Source organism: Protomyctophum bolini, assembly GCF_963924005.1.
Source record: "Protomyctophum bolini genome assembly, chromosome: 20".
Classification (NCBI taxonomy): Eukaryota; Metazoa; Chordata; class Actinopteri; order Myctophiformes; family Myctophidae; genus Protomyctophum; species Protomyctophum bolini.
In genome coordinates this window covers 19,790,335-19,809,024 of record NC_137881.1, presented here as the reverse complement: position 1 = coordinate 19,809,024, position 18,690 = coordinate 19,790,335, and the positions used below count along the sequence as shown (strand labels likewise).

Here is an 18,690-nt window from a genome sequence, read left to right as displayed (position 1 = left end):
ACTTCCAATTAAATTTCTTTATCCTGTATGACTGACTTCTCTCTCCTCCTGATCCAATGGAAATGGTATCCTGACCTGAAAATGTATTTTCTGTTATAAAGAAACTAAAGAGCAGGAGTGACAGGGCTATTACCCCTGTTTAATCTGAACCAACTCTCAATGATTGATGTGGTAACATAGAGCTATTTAATACTTATTTAAGCAATAAATAAATAAATCACTTGCATGATGTTAACCACACTTGACCCCTAGAGAGCCCCTGTTCCACATTTTGGCAAAGGCATGCAAATATTCCATGAAAATAGCAGATTTCCGTTCTCAGTGTGTCGCATGACACTGAGCTTTCTGATCGGCTAATTTGGCGAAGAGAATTTGGGAAAATAGGAGGGGACCAAGTCCCCTGGAGGGCACCAGCAAACAAACTATATACTGTATGGTTTAAGTGCAAAACAAGCATGGGCACACGGCCAAAACCAGATTGGACAGGAGGGAATACCTGGAAGGAAGAAAGTGTTCGGCTCATATTAATACAAAGCAAATTATTTGTTTTCTAATAGAAATTTTGTTTTTAAGACACATTTATCTGACCACGGATCAGATCATTAGCATAACTGATGTGGGGGTTAGAAGAAGGCCAGTAAAAGCACCCCACCAAAGTATGTGAAACTGGTCTGCAAACATTATTGCGGTGGATTTCATGGTGAAAGAATTGCAGCATCAGTGGAGAACAAGTCAATGTCACATTTGTGTTACATTTTAATGTGCAAAATGTGCTATAAAAACTAAGTTTGATGTTGAACAGATGCAGGAATTTAATGTGCAATATGTTATGTACTATAAAAACGAAAGTTTGATGTTGAACAGATTCAAGTATTTAACAAACCACTACAGTTAAGCAATGACTTCAAACTACAGCGGTGCACACAAACTGAAAGGACTGACACTTGCTGACTTTCTGTTCAATGCGTGGGTCTGGGATCCTGCAAACACTCTCCAGATCTCAGCCAGGTGCCTGTTGCTCTCCCTCAGAGATCCATCTCCTCACGGCATGCGTTGTTTTATCCATGGAGGACGCTAACTTGGTACATTTACTTGAGTCCTGTACAAACGTGGTAGATCTTTGAATAGCCAACGCTGAAATCTAAAACGACACAGATGCTTTCCCGATTTGAATGGGCTATGTCAATTTTGTTGAGTATCTGTACTTTACTTAGTATTTGTATTTTTGGATACTTTTGATTACTTTCCCTCAACTACATTTCTAGCAAGGAAAATCTTAGAATTTCTTTAGAAAATACATACAATTCAATACAGAAATACGTTGATATCAAAATGTAATTTGTACTTTTGTATTCTTAATAGTTCTACTGCGTAACCAGTGTTCCCCACTATTTAATGCAATATTCTACGCTGCCTAGATTGTCTTATTACCTTTGGAGCATACGCCGAAGTATTTGCACCTTTGATCCACGGAAATCCGGCGGAAAATAGTCAGATGGTTTGTTGTTGAAGAGAAAAACATGCCGCCATTACAATGCAAAACAAGAACCGCCTCCACAGCATGTTGTAGTCCAAACAAACACCCCGTTCACTTGCATTGAGCTCATTTTCCCATAAGCCCTAGCAGCCCAGAGCACCTCGTCACCAGGTCCACGCCAAAGCCGCTCTTTCTTTTTAATTATTAAAAAACGGCGAATTAACACATTAAACAAATAGTGGGTTTAGCGTATTAAGCAGAGGGGAACGTTGGATAAAATCATTCAAAGCCCTCAACGTCTGGAGCTCTCTGCTGGAACTGTTGCCCCTGCAACAGGACCCCGGATGAACGGATGCAGATGGATGATGGATGGATGGACGGACGGACGGGAAGTATTTTTTTTAAAGCATGTACTTTTGAATACTCAAGTATTTATTTTAGAGCAAGCACTGCTGTACTTCAACGCAATACAGATATGGCAGAGTAATGGGCTCCAGTACTTTCGGCCACCACAGTGCTTATCATCAGGACAGATGGGATATTAGGGGAGGGGGATGTTCTCAACCTTTATACAGGGCAATTGCCACACAGGGAGCAACCCATTCTGTTTGAGCTAACTGATGCTAAATCACCAGCGTTTGATTACGTTGGCATTGGAGCAGCCAGGACACTGTGGTGTAAACATTAGGGCCCGCTGGGATATGTCTGCCTGGCTGTATGTGGGTCCAGCTCAGAAACATGCAGGGGGATCTACTGGAACTCCATTCCTTTGCACACGGAAGCTCAATGCAAGTCAGTGCAATCCAAAAAACAACTTTGGATGCAAGTTCACTGCTTGAATGACGATGTCAAACAATATAATAAATCTGAATATTTGTATTCAATAGTGTAACATTATCCATCTATTGATTCACGGAACCTGTGTGTGTCCCGGACATAACTTACCAACGAAACAGCCTCAATGACCCGGGGTGTGCCATGGCCAGTGGCAACTTGATCGGATTCCGACCGAACTGTCCGAAGCTCTACAAGCTCAGGCAATTTGGTGTAGACTAGAGGGAAGAAAGTATAGACCCCTGGGTGGGCCCGATCAATGAATATACTGTAATATCAAAGTGGTTATAGTCAATGCTAAATAAAAAAGTATTATTTTTAGCGCACATCCTCGGTCATATGGTTCACAATATATGCCAAAAAGAAAATAAATCGATATCAAAATCCAATCGAGTTTATATTGAATATATACCAACAGATTTGAACTATTAACCACTCGTCCTGCTGTTGCTACTGTGACACCTGTATTTCCCCGTGGGGATCAATAAAGGTTTATCTTGTTTATAAACAAGAATGCACATCCACTAACGGCGGGGCTCCACCGGGCGCGTGTGACGCGGGTCAAAAAACAAACCGGGGCAATTTTAAAGCAGTCACCGAGCGCAGCGCAACGCAGGCAGGGGAGCCACCCTTCATTGTTTAAAAAGGGAACATTCCCTGACGGTGACGGAGACACGACGCTGCCGCGTCCAGTGGAGCCCCGGTGTTTATCAAGCCCCACCGTCTGAGCGGACATTGGTTCACAAGGCTACCCACAAAGAAACCCCCAATGGATAATATGTGGCAACAGCTCTCTGAAAGCCGAAGAGGGTGTGTTAACAGCGAGCTGAATGTATCACATACCAACACAGCCTGTGTTGCATCATTAAGCATCTCTCTACACAGCAGGCCCTTAACAGCCTCCTCATGATGAGGTGAGGAAATGGGATCGGTTGAAAAGTTCACCTTGTTGTACACAAGATGAAGGCTGAGAATAGCTTCCTCCGTGCACGCCACTTTATAACAATCACTGACAGCGGATAAACACGGCGAGGGACCGACTTGTAGGCATGCGCGGCATGTACGACTGGGTATGGCTACGGTATATTGATATATTGACTCAGTTTGGAAGAAACCTCAGTTATTTTATGACAATATCCATTTAAATTACAAGGGGAAGAAGAAAGTACTGGCCTCTAACATCACCCGTCAGCTCACCAATACTGTCACTACATGACGCCAATTACTAACTAACTAACACATCCCCTTCCTCCACATTTCCACTCCCCTCCACCACAAATTGCCTCTGTTATCCCGGTTATTATATCTCACCAACCCCGTAATCATGTTCCACCCAAAACATGCCTCCAACCGCTTCCACAGGTTCCCACTGATGGAAGTATTATTGGCAAGAAAACATTTCAATCTGCGCTGAATTTGCGCTGAAGGTCTCTGAGATACTCATCCCAAGCCCTGCTGGTCGTTACACCCACAAAACTAAGAACTAAAGGTGATCGAGCCTTTGCTAGTTTCGACTATGAAACAATCTCCCGGACCACCTGAAATCTGTGGCCTCTGTGGACCTTTTTAAAAAACATTTAAAGACCCACCTTTTTAGACAGGCCTTTGCTGTATTGATTTCTTGATTTTTACCAGTGCCATTTGCTCTGTCTTCTTTTTATTTGCTTCATTCTTATAATTTGTATTCTTATTATTAATATTACTATTGTTACTATTGACACTTAGTAGTTTGTGACTATGATGTCTGTGAAATGTGCTCTATAAATAGAATCTACTTACTTACTTACTTACTGTGCGTGCATGCATGTACAGTACTGTACCTGGGGCTGGTTGGTGGAGTTGAGGATGAGGGCCCACAGATCTGCCCGGAGCCCCGTGGGACAGCCCTGTCTGCTGTACTGCTGTGCTGCAGCGCAGTCCTGCGCAGACAACACTGATAAGGGAGAGAGACAGAAACAGTTACCAACAGCGAAGGCAACCGACATCCATCACCAATCCAGAGTGTGTGTGAGTGTTATTTTATTTTTTACGTTCCGTTTATTGCATTTTTTGGATGCGTTATATATTCAGGGATAAAACTCTCCAGTAAAATTAGTATACAGAACAATTCATTGTCTTGAACACATCAAGATAGGCTGACAAGCTACAAGCTAAGAGACTCCCTATTGTAAACAAGTGTAATGCTTTATGGTGTCGTCCACAGTTTTTGTATTGAGTTGTGCTTGACATGTACTGTAATTCTACAAACTGTTAATAAATACTTCAATCAATCAAACAAACAAACACACGCAGAGAACAGAACACTGCAACACTTTTGGCAGGGTGTAAAGCGAGTGCAGGCCATGGCACAGTGGCCTTTCTGAACAGTTTGGGATTCACCCCCTTGCCTGAGGACAAGCGTCTGCACAGAAATGGCTCTGCCAAACGCCTGTTAACAATTAGTCATCACATTAGCCCAGAAAGCCACTCAACAGTTTTGAACACAGACACTACAACAAAAATCGAAAAACTCCAGTCTACTTCCATCAAGCATGACAGTGCCCAAAACACGCACGGTCCTTGACTTGAGGTGTTAAGTCAGCCATAAACATGAAACACCCTTCACGACCGTATACGCTGTGGCCCCCTGGCAAACACACGGCAGCCAAGGAGTGGGACCGAGCTAACACACAGGCAATTAAGCGTGTGTGTGTATATATGAAATGGTGGCTGTGTGCTTAAGAGTCCCGCAGATTGGAAAGACTGATTGGGGTTTAGAAGAGGTCAGTGTTTACATTGGATTCATAGCACGCTGATGAGTGTTGAGTTAAAGTGCGCCTCTCGGCCTGTTAGGAGAGATGGCGGGGGACGACGGCACTTGAGAGGGCGAAGGAGACGATTAATTATGGCAGGAGATGACATCAGGGTTATGTGTGAAGGAGAGTGAGAGGGGGGAAAGACAGACATCAGGGTTATGTGTGAAGGAGAGACAGACATCAGGGTTATGTGTGAGGGAGTGGGAAAGACAGAGCAAAAGTTGAGTCAAGGGCAGAGGGAGAGAAGGAAAGAATCGCTCAGACATATCTGCTTTTATGAATTTTGCAAAAGTAAATGTAATGCAATTTGTAGTCGGCACTAACACTATTTCCGAATATTCTCATATTTTCACTTTCTCTTTGTATATGCAGAACACACTTTTGAAAAGGCCTGATGTTGACCAAAACTGTGCTATACAAAATGTAATAACACGAATAATCATGGGATAATTATGGGATGATTGAAAGGATACTGTACTAAACAAACAGTAACAACAGTAAGCGAGCAGGTCAAGTACAATATGTCCAGCGGTCCCAGCAATATACAGAAAATAAACTTGTTCAAACACTAGTGCATTGCCCGGGGTCCCCCAGGGGTCTATACTAGGTCCCCTCCTTTATTCCCTCTACAACAGGGGTGCCCAAAAGGTAGATCCTGATCTACCAGTAGATCACAAAGGCTCCACCTTTGCACCAGCACGATAGACCACATGACATGCCCCTAAAATATATATAATCTACCACTTGAATTAACGTGACTTGATTGATTGACATCAAAAAGGGCCTGTTAGCTCAAACTCAAATACAAGTTATTTTCAAGAGTGTTGCACACAAACATTAGTAGCATTATAAAGTTATAATAAAACCTACCAATTCCATTTCCCCCCTCTATTTCCCGTTCCAAGTGTGTCTTATGTAACTTTAAACTTTTTTAATAATGATTTTGGTCAGTAGATCTTGTTGAACTGGTCATTTTGAAGTAGCTCTCAAGAAAGAAAAAAGTGTGGGCACCCCTGCTCTACAACAATAAGGGCCTTTCTCTGCCCCACCCCTCGCCCACTGTTTATATTGCGTTTAGTTTCCAAGATGGCTGCAGCACCAGGAGGGTGTGGGGCGGAGGTGAGCCTTGTAGATGAGCTTGTAGATGCTATTTTCACAGAATATTCACCTATTACGACAAATCCATAACAGGGCCGTCAGGGTCCAGGTGGATCAGCTTGAACAAAGTACAAATGATCACAAGCAGCCCCACAGCAGCGACACGTTTCGGCCGGAGCCTTCCTCCGCGTAATTAGCAATTATCACACTCAGGAAGGTACATGGCGAAACGTCCGCTGCTCTTGCGAGGTCATTAAAATAAAATATCCTAAAAGGACGTCCTGTGAGTGCTGGTGATCCTTTGAGTTACCTATCCACTTCGTGCCTTGTGTCACTTCCACTTTTCATGGCCGGTGTTTGATCCTTTGTACTAGTATCTTTTCAGATCCGTTCCCGTTCTCCTTTTCAAGCTTTAACCAGGACTATGTATGGAACTGCCAGGAACAACTAATGGTCCTCGACAGTGACCTTTTTGAGGGCATGTAGATCAGAAATGGAAGAAGTGGCCAACCCGTTGAGAACTTTAATAACTAGAACTGCACTCTGTCGAGTGCCTACTTGCACATTGCACACAAGTAGGCCATAAATGGCCTACTAGTGCGCAAGCAAAGTGCGCAAGTACTGTCGACAGCTACAAACTTTTATATCTCAGCCTCTCTGTAAAACATTGAAATTAATTACGAAAGTAATTACGATGCGTTTCAATATTGGTTGGGTAACAGGTAACGTACCAGTATGTATGTATACGTACATGTAATGTATGTAAGTTGACAGTACTATACTGTGTTCGCCTGGCTTTTTTATGCGTATGCTCGGAGGTATATATTATATACTGATGTTGATGGTGACGTAATTGTATCAATGGTTATAACTGGCTTTCGAAGGTGACGTAATAAAGATAGGTTTCAGATTACATACATGTATACATACAGACATTACCTGTAATTCACCCGACACTGAAACATATCCCAATTACGTCACCATTAACATCATCAGTATATATACTGTACCTCCGAGCATACGCACACACGTACGAGCACGGCCACAGTACTTGTGTGCTCTGCTTGCGAAAGTAATAAAACCTTCCGAATGGATACTGCAGAGAGCCGATGAAGATCGAGGCCCAAAGCCACATGGATGATTCTCTCTATGTCATGGAAGAAGACTTGACCTTCAACAAGCTTTGAGAGTGTATTCGCTGATATTAAATCTGAGGTGTCCTGAAGATTTTCAGCATGTGATTGTACGTATGGTGTGGATGTAAAACTCTGGCCATGTCAATGAGGCAATGTGAAAGTGTTTAAATAGTAACCAAACCCCTGCCCCCCCCTTACCTTTATTCCCGATTTGAACATACTCGCTTTCAAACAAATCTGTGCAGCGATGGGAGAGAAGGAACAGGAATACATCAGCGATCACCAGGGAGGGATCCGCTTTAAAATCACGCCAACTTTATCAGCTTGATTTACAAACACACAACCAGACGACAATACTATTTAAATCCCGAGACTATAAAACTGACTATGACTGTTCATACAGAGATATGGTTTGAGAGACACCAGAGCGGCACGGTGCAGCCCTGAAGCCTGCTCTGTTTACACCCGTTTGCATCTGCTGTGTTTATAAAGTAAACACATGTTTATCCCTGTTTTCACTGATGAATCCATCAGCGCCAACATTTTCCTACAGACTAAGTAATGTTCATTACTGGAAGCCAGGAAAATGTGTCATTTAGATCACAATTGTAGTCATTCTAATTTGTGACTAACTAGTAATTGTATCAACAAATAACATTTCACCTCTGATCATGATTTTTTTTTCAATTGAACATATAGATGAAATTGTGTAAATCGATCTACGTCCATTTTCTATTTCAGCTTATCTGTAGATCATATGAGTGTCAAAGACCTCATACAGTATTTCGGAATATTGCCACACATGCACTTTGATCATATAAACTCCTAGTGACTGAATAAAATGAATAAAAGTGGACACAATTCTAACAAGACATTTACAGTAGTTGACTGACGTTTTGACGATTACCTGGATGCATGTGAGAGTTGTCGTCGATACCCAGCTGGCCAGTGGTCAGGCTTAGTTCTGAATAAGCCTCTCTCTGATGGGTGAAAAACAAACGGGCTTCAATCAGACTGTTACTCGACAACCTTTAGAGAAACTTTGTACCATTTATATTTCCAGTAATTGCAGACACTGCTATATACAGCATTTGATGTATGGTATGTGCTAGTTCTTCCAGGGAATCCAATTCAGTTATTATTTAGTCACAAGTACTTACTTTGACATACTTTTCATTGATTATATTTATATAACACCCACACAGACTTTCACTTACAACATATTTCAAAACATTAGCAAAACAGCAGTTCTCTCTTCCCTTGTTAACTCTTTGCCATATCCAAGGCATTTCAATGTAGTTGATAGGATTCTCTATGGCAGAATGCCATTTTTGAATGATTTATTGAAAATTCTCTGTTGTGACTGTGCGACAACGAAAGACCTTCAGAGAAAGCTTGACTTGTCTGCTTCCAGAAACTGAATGTTTAGTTTTTGTGTTGGAAGCCATTTAAAAGAGCCTGCATTTACACTGTGTAGTGTTTCTAGGACAACAAAAAAAGTTATGCCCGTTTGAAGTTTTATTTTCCAAATAACTTTTGATTTCATTGGACCACGCACAGAACATCGGAAACAAATGCAAACAACGGCCGCCGGGCCGCAAGGCACGAGGTTGTGACACACAAAAAATAATCATACTAATATGGGGGGAGTGAACACAACGGAGACAGTGCTTCTTTCACCTGACAAATATCACTATGTGATCATTTCTTGTTTTGTGAGGTGTTGTGAGCTTGTAGATTGGCTTTTTTGTAATTATTTTGTACCTTTATACAACACTCTTGTACGATGAAGTAAAGGAAACTAAAATAAAATAAAGTTGGAACAGAAACACACACAAAGGGCGACAGTCAGGCCCCTACCATCTGCCGGACGTCCCTCACATTGAGTGGCACTTGGATTAGACCCCAGTGGCTCCGGGCGCTGACCTCCTCACAGTTATCGTGGTTGGGGTTCCGCAAGCTGACGAGTACCTGACGAGCATGGGAGAGGTTGCGTTACAAACATGCCCGCCAAGCGCCATTCTTCTCCATCATTTCAAGACCATTTACATTGAACCGCTGCGAATAATTTGATAAGTCAGGAGTCCAATTACCTCCAGAAAGTCCTTGGGGGCATAAACAGGCCTGAAGCGACTTAAATCTGAACAGGAAGACAAGAATGTAAGGAAATTGCACATGAGTTCATGTCATTTTGCAATTATGTACATACTGTACATACTATTGAGTACATCTGACTAACATAAAACTAGCTTTCCATTACGCTCATTAACGGTCTCAGCAAAAGCTGTATGTGAAGTACAAATCGGCCTTGAACCAGACGACATCTACAGAAGTCATGGTGATTCCGCCAGACATCCATAAGTAGGACGGTGAGCCAGTGCAGCCCAGAGAAGGGCTACGTTTAGCATCGAGGTGGAGGAATTCCTGTCGTTATCACGTCTCGGTCTGGGGAGTCTGGACAGCCTCTACTGTATGCTCACAACCCCTGGTGTTTATAGGCTGGGGACGGCACATGGCTTGAAATGTTATCATAGCCTACTCTGTACAGATAGCATTGTTAGGATACTAGTGGCTCTTTTTAACTAAAAGAACTAGGCGAACCATGCCGTGTCGTGTGAAGTATTTAACAGGTTCTGGATTAGTTTGCACGAGCTACAGTATGGCTCGGTTCCAGATATGGTTCTTGTTCTCGGATCCAAATGTTGGCCGTGCTCCAACACTGCTCCCCCTTCAGGGAACTTCTGGTTATAATGGAGACGAGAACAAAACGAAAAAACGACATGACAATGTCCTCTCGTTTTAACATCATTGCTTAATGTACTGAGAGTGGGGTGGGGGGAGGGGGTTGTACAATTCTTGTCAGCAAGGGAAGCTACAATATGACGACCTGTGAGCTAGTAGACGCTAATCTGATAAAATGAAGACATGCCAGCACTCAATATATGTCCTTTTCACATGATTTATTCATCTCTGACGAGCAGACAACGTAGTTTACCTCTGACGAGCAGACAACATCTCGTTAGAGGTAAATAAATCATGTGAAAAGGACATATATTGAGCGCTGGCATTTCTTCATTGTATCATGTACTGTACCATGGAGCCTTGCACCTAGAAGCATTGCTTCTCTAACCTGGAGTACTGCGGGTTGTCTGCTTCGGCAGTACTCTCTACTTATGCTAATCTCAAATACACCCGTGCCTGATTGATGCCAAACTCATCTAGTGAAAACTTGGGTCTGGAGAAGAGCTAGTGTCCACACCTGGTTCATCGGTGCCCATCTCATTCCATTTGTTGGTCAGCTCATTCTGCTCCGCTACAGGCCTCTGCGGAGCAGGAAGAAGAAACGTGTCCTGTCAACACAGCCCTGTGGGCCTAAATCAGCAGGATACATCCTGAATAAGCATGTTTATTAAAATAATAAAAACACCGGGAGCTACAAACCCTGACCAAACCCGTTTCTCTTGTTCCAAGTCTCTCCTCTCTGGAGATATGACCGATTATGTAGTTATTATGACCTTGACCTTTTTGTCCCAAAAGGTCTTTAAAGGTAACTTGTTACGTTGATAAACTATTGATTCGGAGAAAGCGAGCAAGTTACTTTACTTAGCTTAATTATTACCGAATGAGTTATTTAATTACTAACTTTTTTCTTTTAACAGCTGATCATTCCATGTTTCATGGATATCTGCATATCTGCTCTAAGGTTTTACCTTGACCTTCATTGTTAACTATGCTTTGAGCAGAGGTTAGCTACAGAGTTAGGTAACAAAGCTTAAGCGTGAACAAAGTGCAACCGCCCATAAAATGCTACGATAAACTATACAGTGAAAGGTACAATGTGAAAAAAAGCACAAGGAAATAATCCCAGAAGCTACAACAGAGAATTATTGTGAATATGCTCAGCTCAGCCTTGATTGAAAACACATTTAGACACCTTGCGAGCCAGTGGGACTTCCAGTTCTGTACACATGCTGTTTAGGCTTTTGAGGATGCGTTTCTCCCAGTTGGTCTGTCAAGGAGAACACGAACACACGCGAACACACACACACACACACACACACACACACACACACACACACACACACACACACACACACACACACACACACACACACACACACACACACACACACACACACACACACACACACACACACACACACACACACACACACACACACACACACACACACACACACACACACACACACACACACACACACACACACACACAGTTAGTGGCAGATACGGTGCTACAAAGAACATAGTGGTAAAAAGTGGACCACATCTCCCATGTGGGCAGGCAGAGACTGAGGGAGATAGGAAGAGACAGACTGACCTGTGCCTTGCGCATGTATGACAGAGGCTCTTTGAGGTGTTCTGGAGGGACTGCAGGATGACTGGGGGGAGGTTGGCTGCACAAGAGTAGTGTATAAAAAGTAAAAGCCCATGAAATACCAATGGAGAATATTGTATATATAATACAAAATATACAGTACTGATTAGTGTGTGCGTGCGTGCATATATATATAATATAGTGTGTATATAAAATGTTATGCATGATAATATGCCAAAAATAAGTCTGGAGGGACAAACAAGACCCCCTTGTTTGTATATTTTAGTTATATAAATATGTGTTGCCTACTATTTAGCTTTTTTTCTTCGTTTTATATTTACAATAAAGCATAAAGGGTCAGGTTCAAGGATTCCCACAAATTTCAACTCTAAATCCAAAAGATGCATGGTGTCTGCCCGAGACCCAAACTGAAGCCATGTTTTTTAAGTGAAAGTGCGACGCTGCGGTGAATTTCTTAATTAGATTTTATTCTTTTCAGTCTTTATTTTATTTTAATTTGTGAAATATATATTTCATATACAGTAGGAAACGTGGGACTGCGACCCAGAAATGGCTCCCGGTCCGCATTGTTTGGGGAAAGACTGCTTTAGTCCCCTGGTGAACTCCTCTAAACCAAGTGTACCACGTGGTTCCCATCTAAGCCCACTTATCATGCCTCAGACATATTGCATGACTCATGGTCTCCTTGTGTTACACAACCTTCACCCCAACATAAACACCCTACAAAACATCGGGTTGACTCGTGCCTAACAGGGGGGGTGTTTTATGTCACCCTTGAAGAAAAACAGTGGGCGAAGCAGCTGTAGGTGTTTCAATCTATGCCAAAGTCTAATTTATAGTCTGTAGTTGGACGTTCACGGTGTCACATCACTTGCTGACAAGAATTATACTCGTCGACTCGGCAAGCAAAACTGTCATGCGATAGATTGGGCTTAGGACGACAGGGAATATACACCAGTAAAGGGCAAGATCGTGTGCAGACATCCGCCTGGGTGACACCAGACTGCTGGGCGAGCACTGGCGCTTTGGCATGGGGGGTCAGATCAACATATGGAATGAATTCTGTAGGCTACTGGCCATATATGGAGCGTGTCTTGAGTGTACAGGGTTTGATTGTAGTTTTAGAGTTGCTGGCCAATATTGATGACATCAGGGGTCTCGATATATGGGCATTCCCATATATTGATGACAACAGGGATCTCCATCCCTGATGATGTCACGAGGCATGACCATATATGGAGACGTGGGGTGACGCACACACTGAAATGCACGTTTTCATAGACCTGTGGTCGCAATTATGTCACCTTTCCATCCATGTGAAATGGTAGAGATATCATTGTAGAACAAACGGTTTAATGAATGACATGCTTTTCCCTGTTTGAATTGAATAGAAACTGCATGTTGAAAATAGCACTGTGTGACTGTAAAAGAAAAAGACTGTTTAATTTCCCACTGGCGAGCTGTGAACACACATAATGGGGAAACGAAAAGTGTGATTAGATGATAAGAAGAATCAAATAACACAGAAAAGCACGGAGACATATTAAACTGTGTCTTCAATATCCGACGGAGACAAATGGGTCCAACGCAGACTAACACAAATCTCATATCCAGACATTATAGGCGACAACCAACCCCGACATTTGATTACACAAACAAGGATATTGGTGCAACACGGAGGTGATGGTGGACCAGCGGTAGGTCAGGAGGGCTGAGGACATGGTGATGGTGGACCAGCGGTAGACCAGGAGGGCTGAGGACATGGTGATGGTGGACCAGCGGTAGACCAGGAGGGCTGAGGACATGGTGATGGTGGACCAGTGGTAGACCAGGAGGGCTGAGGACATGGTGATGGTGGACCAGTGGTAGACCAGGAGGGCTGAGGACATGGTGATGGTGGACCAGTGGTAGACCAGGAGGGCTGAGGACATGGTGATGGTGGACCAGTGGTAGACCAGGAGGGCTGAGGACATGGTGATGGTGGACCAGCGGTAGACCAGGAGGGCTGAGGACATGGTGATGGTGGACCAGCGGTAGACCAGGAGGGCTGAGGACATGGTGATGGTAGACCAGTGGTAGGTCAGGAGGGCTGAGGACATGGTGATGGTGGACCAGCGGTAGGTCAGGAGGGCTGAGGACATGGTGATGGTGGACCAGCGGTAGGTCAGGAGGGCTGAGGACATGGTGATGGTGGACCAGCGGTAGGTCAGGAGGGCTGAGGGCATGGTGATGGTGGACCAGCGGTAGACCAGGAGGGCTGAGGGCATGGTGATGGTGGACCAGCGGTAGGTCAGGAGGGCTGAGGACATGGTGATGGTGGACCAGCGGTAGGTCAGGAGGGCTGAGGACATGGTGATGGTGGACCAGTGGTAGACCAGGAGGGCTGAGGGCATGGTGATGGTGGACCAGCGGTAGGTCAGGAGGGCTGAGGGCATGGTGATGGTGGACCAGCGGTAGGTCAGGAGGGCTGAGGGCATGGTGATGGTGGACCAGCGGTAGGTCAGGAGGGCTGAGGACATGGTGATGGTGGACCAGCGGTAGGTCAGGAGGGCTGAGGGCATGGTGATGGTGGACCAGCGGTAGACCAGGAGGGCTGTGGACATGGTGATGGTGGACCAGCGGTAGGTCAGGAGGGCTGAGGACATGGTGATGGTGGACCAGCGGTAGGTCAGGAGGGCTGAGGGCATGGTGATGGTGGACCAGCGGTAGGTCAGGAGGGCTGAGGACATGGTGATGGTGGACCAGCAGTAGACCAGGAGGGCTGAGGACATGGTGATGGTGGACCAGCGGTAGACCAGGAGGGCTGAGGGCATGGTGATGGTGGACCAGCAGTAGACCAGGAGGGCTGAGGACATGGTGATGGTGGACCAGTGGTAGACCAGGAGGGCTGAGGACATGATGGTGGACCAGTGGTAGACCAGGAGGGCTGAGGACATGGTGATGGTGGACCAGCGGTAGACCAGGAGGGCTGAGGGCATGCGTCAGCATCACAATTGGCAGGAAATGCCCTTGTGACCACGTGTACAGCAGTGTTGTTTTCGTCGACTAAAACAATGACGAAAGATGTTCGTCGACTACCTTTTTCCGAAAACTAAATGAAAACTAAGCTATGATGACTAAAACTATGAGTAAATATATACTGTCGATTTCGTCAACAAATAAAAACTAGACTAAAATGTTAGGAAGGGACTAGTGGACAAGAAATCCTTGTCCTCATTTTACAATTAGGACTACCTACTGTAGTGGGAAATCCAATCCTTTTCTCAAACTGGCAGGGCCAGGGCCAGGCCTCTCATTAGGCAAAGTAGGCAACCGCCTAGGGCGCCATCTAGAGGGGGGGGTGATGGCATTTGCATGATCTGTATTCTATATCACTCGTTTGCAAGTCACATCAGTATGTGAAATTATCAAATTAACTTTGTGATACTGACTGCAACGGGTTCCGGTAGGGGCGCCTCTGACGGCACAGACTGTTGGCTCACAAACTGTTTGCTATGGCCGAAAGCTCACAATAGATTTCGATTTGTGTGTGTGTGTGTGTGTGTCTGTGTCTGTGCACTGTGCGTGTTTGTTTTGTTTCCACTCTTCCGACTGTCTCACAACATTTTAAAACGATTAGATTATTAGAAAAAGCGGATGTACCACCTGCCCCCATTTCCATTTCAGCTTGGCGGTCGCATAAAAGTGCAAAGCCTATCTAGCGTGCTGATTAGCGGAAATGGAAATTCACTTCAGAAACATGAAAATATATTTCCATGAATGGAAATGACAAAAATTGCTTGGTGGAGCAGGTGTGCTTCCTCTTGTGGGGATGATTGGGTGTGGGTGCAAATAATATAAAGCAGCATGTGGTGCACCATCAATTCCCTTTTAATGTGCTCTGAATGATGAAGGCGCTGGAGTCTGGATGAACCGCGTTAGCAGCTGGAGGAACAGAAATTACAGGTAACTGCGTACTTGATCCAACCGTCTTGCATTTGTATTTATTTTTGGAATGTTTGTTTGTTTGTTCTTTGTTCTTCCTGTAGCAACTTTTGTAATTGCAGACTCTCTGGCATTCATAGATTATGAGTTGTTGTGCATGATAGACTAATCAAAGTCTGGTAGTTTTTGTTTGCGACCTGAAAAACCTGTCCGTCAGTCGGGTCACGCCTCCATATGGTTGTCAGTCCATTACGCATCGTGACATCTCCATATATGAAGATCACGACCCTTACCTCATCAAACCCTGGATAGCCATACATGGAGAAGACTGAATCATCACCTAGATCTGCATACTGTATATGGAGCCGGCCAGCAACTCTACATCTGACCTCAAAACCTTAGATCTCCATATATGGAGCTGACCTATTCTGACATTCCATATGTTGATCCTCCCCACCCACCATTCGTCTTCGATGTCTCCCTTTTGACTGATACCGGTCCATTCAAACTCTAGACAGGCCCACCCTAAAGTTATTAGTGCAGCCGCGCCCGGCAGCCTGCGAAAACTAGAGTTCTCAACAGGCCCCGCTGCCACCCAGATCTCCATACAGTAAATAAATGGAGCTGACCTGTTCTGACATTCCATGTTGATCTGACCTCATCAAACCCTGTACACTCAAGACACGCTCCATATATGACCAGACCTCATCAAACCCTGTACACTCAAGACACTGCCCCCGCTGCCACCCTTAGATCTCCATATATGGAGCTGACCTGTTCTGACATTCCATATGTTGATCTGATCTCATCAAACCCTGTACACTCAGTCAAGACACGCTCCATATATGGCCAGTACAGAATTCATTCCATATGTTGATCTGACCCCCCATGCCAAAGCGCCAGTTCTCGCCGAGCAGTCTGCCGTCACCCATGGCGGATGCGTGCACGCGTCTTACTGGTACTAAATATACTAATATATGTGACAATGTGTTTGTTTTTGCATTTAAAAACGAAATACTTAAAAGAGTAGTACCAAAAAGAGTTTGACAATACTGGTCTATCCAGTAGGAATATCAAAGAGTCTGAGCAGCCACCAAGCATGCAGTCATAAGGCTTCATGGCATGTGTAATGAAAACAAGTCGTTTTTTGGGTGAACACAAATGCTATAATAGCCCAACAAAGGTTGAAATTCACTTACACGTGCATTTCTCTATATACGGCATTCTGTAGATTTCTTTCCCAACCTGTAAACATAATAGTATTTCTGTATAATTGGTGTAACTATTATTATTATTATTATAACTAGCAGTATTGTTTGAAGTAATAATAATATAAAGATAAGAATTGTGCTCACATGCATTACCAGAGACAGTACTGTATTTATAATAATAGCCAAATGATCAAATGTGGGCGTTACCGATTGCAACATGCTTACCTGATGTTTTAAGGAAACTGCGAACATCTTCTTTAAGGGATTCCAATTTTATCTCAGGTTGGTGTAAACAGTCCTAAAAAATGAAATAAAATTAATTTTCACTATTTTTGCATGACACTGTCTGTTCTGTTGTGATATAAAGTAGCCTATCAAATAATTTGATCAAAATGTTACAAACGGCAGGCTTCTTGATTGTTCGATTAATCGAAATAGTTAAGAAAAAAATAAGAATATAGGCTACATCACTGCAAAGTGGTCATCTGTTCGAGGTAAACAACTGACTCCGGACGAAATTTTAAGTTGTACACCTTGCAGAGCAATGCTGCTAACGTTAACTCACTTTGGCCTGCCTCTCAATCTGAGAGTGCAAATGGCTTCCTTTCAGTCGCTGGACAATTTGAGCAATTGTCATCGATAACTCGGTTCCGTCCGCCATCATTTTAGACGATTATGATCACAACAGGGCAGTCTGATTTCTAGAATCCATCGAGCACCCGATGATGCACCCGATCTCTGCACTAGTCTGCAGTGGTTACTTAGCAACTGAGCACAGCAATAATATGTCCTGGAGGCTGGAGGGAAACATGAGCATCCGACATTATAGTTCCTAGCTCGCTGCTTTTCAGCACACTATGTAGTGCAGTTCTCAAAGTGGGGTCCGGGAACGCCCAGGGGGTCCCACTCACTCCCTCCTTTGTGCTTGAGGGAGTTCCAGGGGGTCCCCAGCTAAATGATAGTTAGGAACCAAATTGACCCTTATATGGGTCTGTAACTAATACTAACTATCAGAGAGTGTACAAATGGAACCAAATGGACCCCCATTTGGTTTTGGTTCCATTTGTACACTCTCAGAGTTAAATTAACATTGATTTTAGCTACAATATAAATTGGGGTCACAGATCTCATACCATTAAATGGGGGTCAGTCTAGAAATGATGAACCGCATTGTGACGGAGGAGCGTTTAGCCTGCGTACCCCATGCCTCAGATTGCCCCCTGTGGGACCTAACCTGACTCCGCCAGCTGGTGGCAGCAGTGAGCGAGTGCCGCAATCTGGCCCCCACACCTGAAGCTACAGTAGCATACCATTTGAAGTGTGACTGTGTGAGTCAAACTGTAAGTAACGAATCCATCCTATCTGACTCTGACAGCCTTGCATAAAATGCCAAAGCGGGAATATAGCCTACAGCTTGAATACATGTCCATGATGTCCTCAGATTCACACACACACACACACACGCACGCACGCACGCACGCACGCACGCACGCACGCACGCACGCACAAGCACGTATAGCCTACAACCGACTAGAGGCTAGTCTAGCCAACCTAATAATCTTTTGCAGCACAGGGTGTATTCAAAATAACTATAGGCCTAAGGGAAACAATAACATTTCAGCATTTACATTATGGAAAGGTCTTTGACAGAAGCAATTAACAACACAACACCCACTTTATAGACGACCAATGGGGCAAGGAAAACAAAAAATACCCAAGAAAAATACCAATAAATTATGGGGGGGAAATGGTGGCATGCATGGGCAGTATAGCCTATAATGCAAAACAAACAAAGAACAACTTATAAATTATAAGGCTACAGGTATTATAAGTTATAATAATAGCCTATACGGGCATA

General features: G+C 43.9%; 1 protein-coding gene across 2 annotated transcripts in view; it reads right to left on the bottom strand.

Moving 5' to 3' along the window:
• tbc1d19 (TBC1 domain family, member 19) overlaps positions 1-17,564 on the bottom strand; it is a 36,930-nt gene extending 19,366 nt beyond the window's left edge. The window contains exons 1-11 of one of the 2 annotated variants that reach the window (XM_080793015.1): positions 17,398-17,564; positions 17,058-17,130; positions 16,821-16,866; positions 11,680-11,755; positions 11,275-11,349; positions 10,600-10,663; positions 9,434-9,480; positions 9,201-9,311; positions 8,248-8,320; positions 7,539-7,577; positions 4,132-4,244 (exon numbers count right to left, since the gene is read on the bottom strand). In XM_080793015.1, the coding sequence (XP_080649141.1) occupies positions 4,132-4,244; positions 7,539-7,577; positions 8,248-8,320; positions 9,201-9,311; positions 9,434-9,480; positions 10,600-10,663; positions 11,275-11,349; positions 11,680-11,755; positions 16,821-16,866; positions 17,058-17,130; positions 17,398-17,496 (816 nt within the window). In that variant the 5' untranslated portion in view covers positions 17,497-17,564. The remainder of the gene's footprint in view (positions 1-4,131; positions 4,245-7,538; positions 7,578-8,247; positions 8,321-9,200; positions 9,312-9,433; positions 9,481-10,599; positions 10,664-11,274; positions 11,350-11,679; positions 11,756-16,820; positions 16,867-17,057; positions 17,131-17,397) is intronic. The other variant, XM_080793016.1, reaches the window with a different exon arrangement.
• Positions 17,565-18,690: the final 1,126 nt, after the last annotated feature.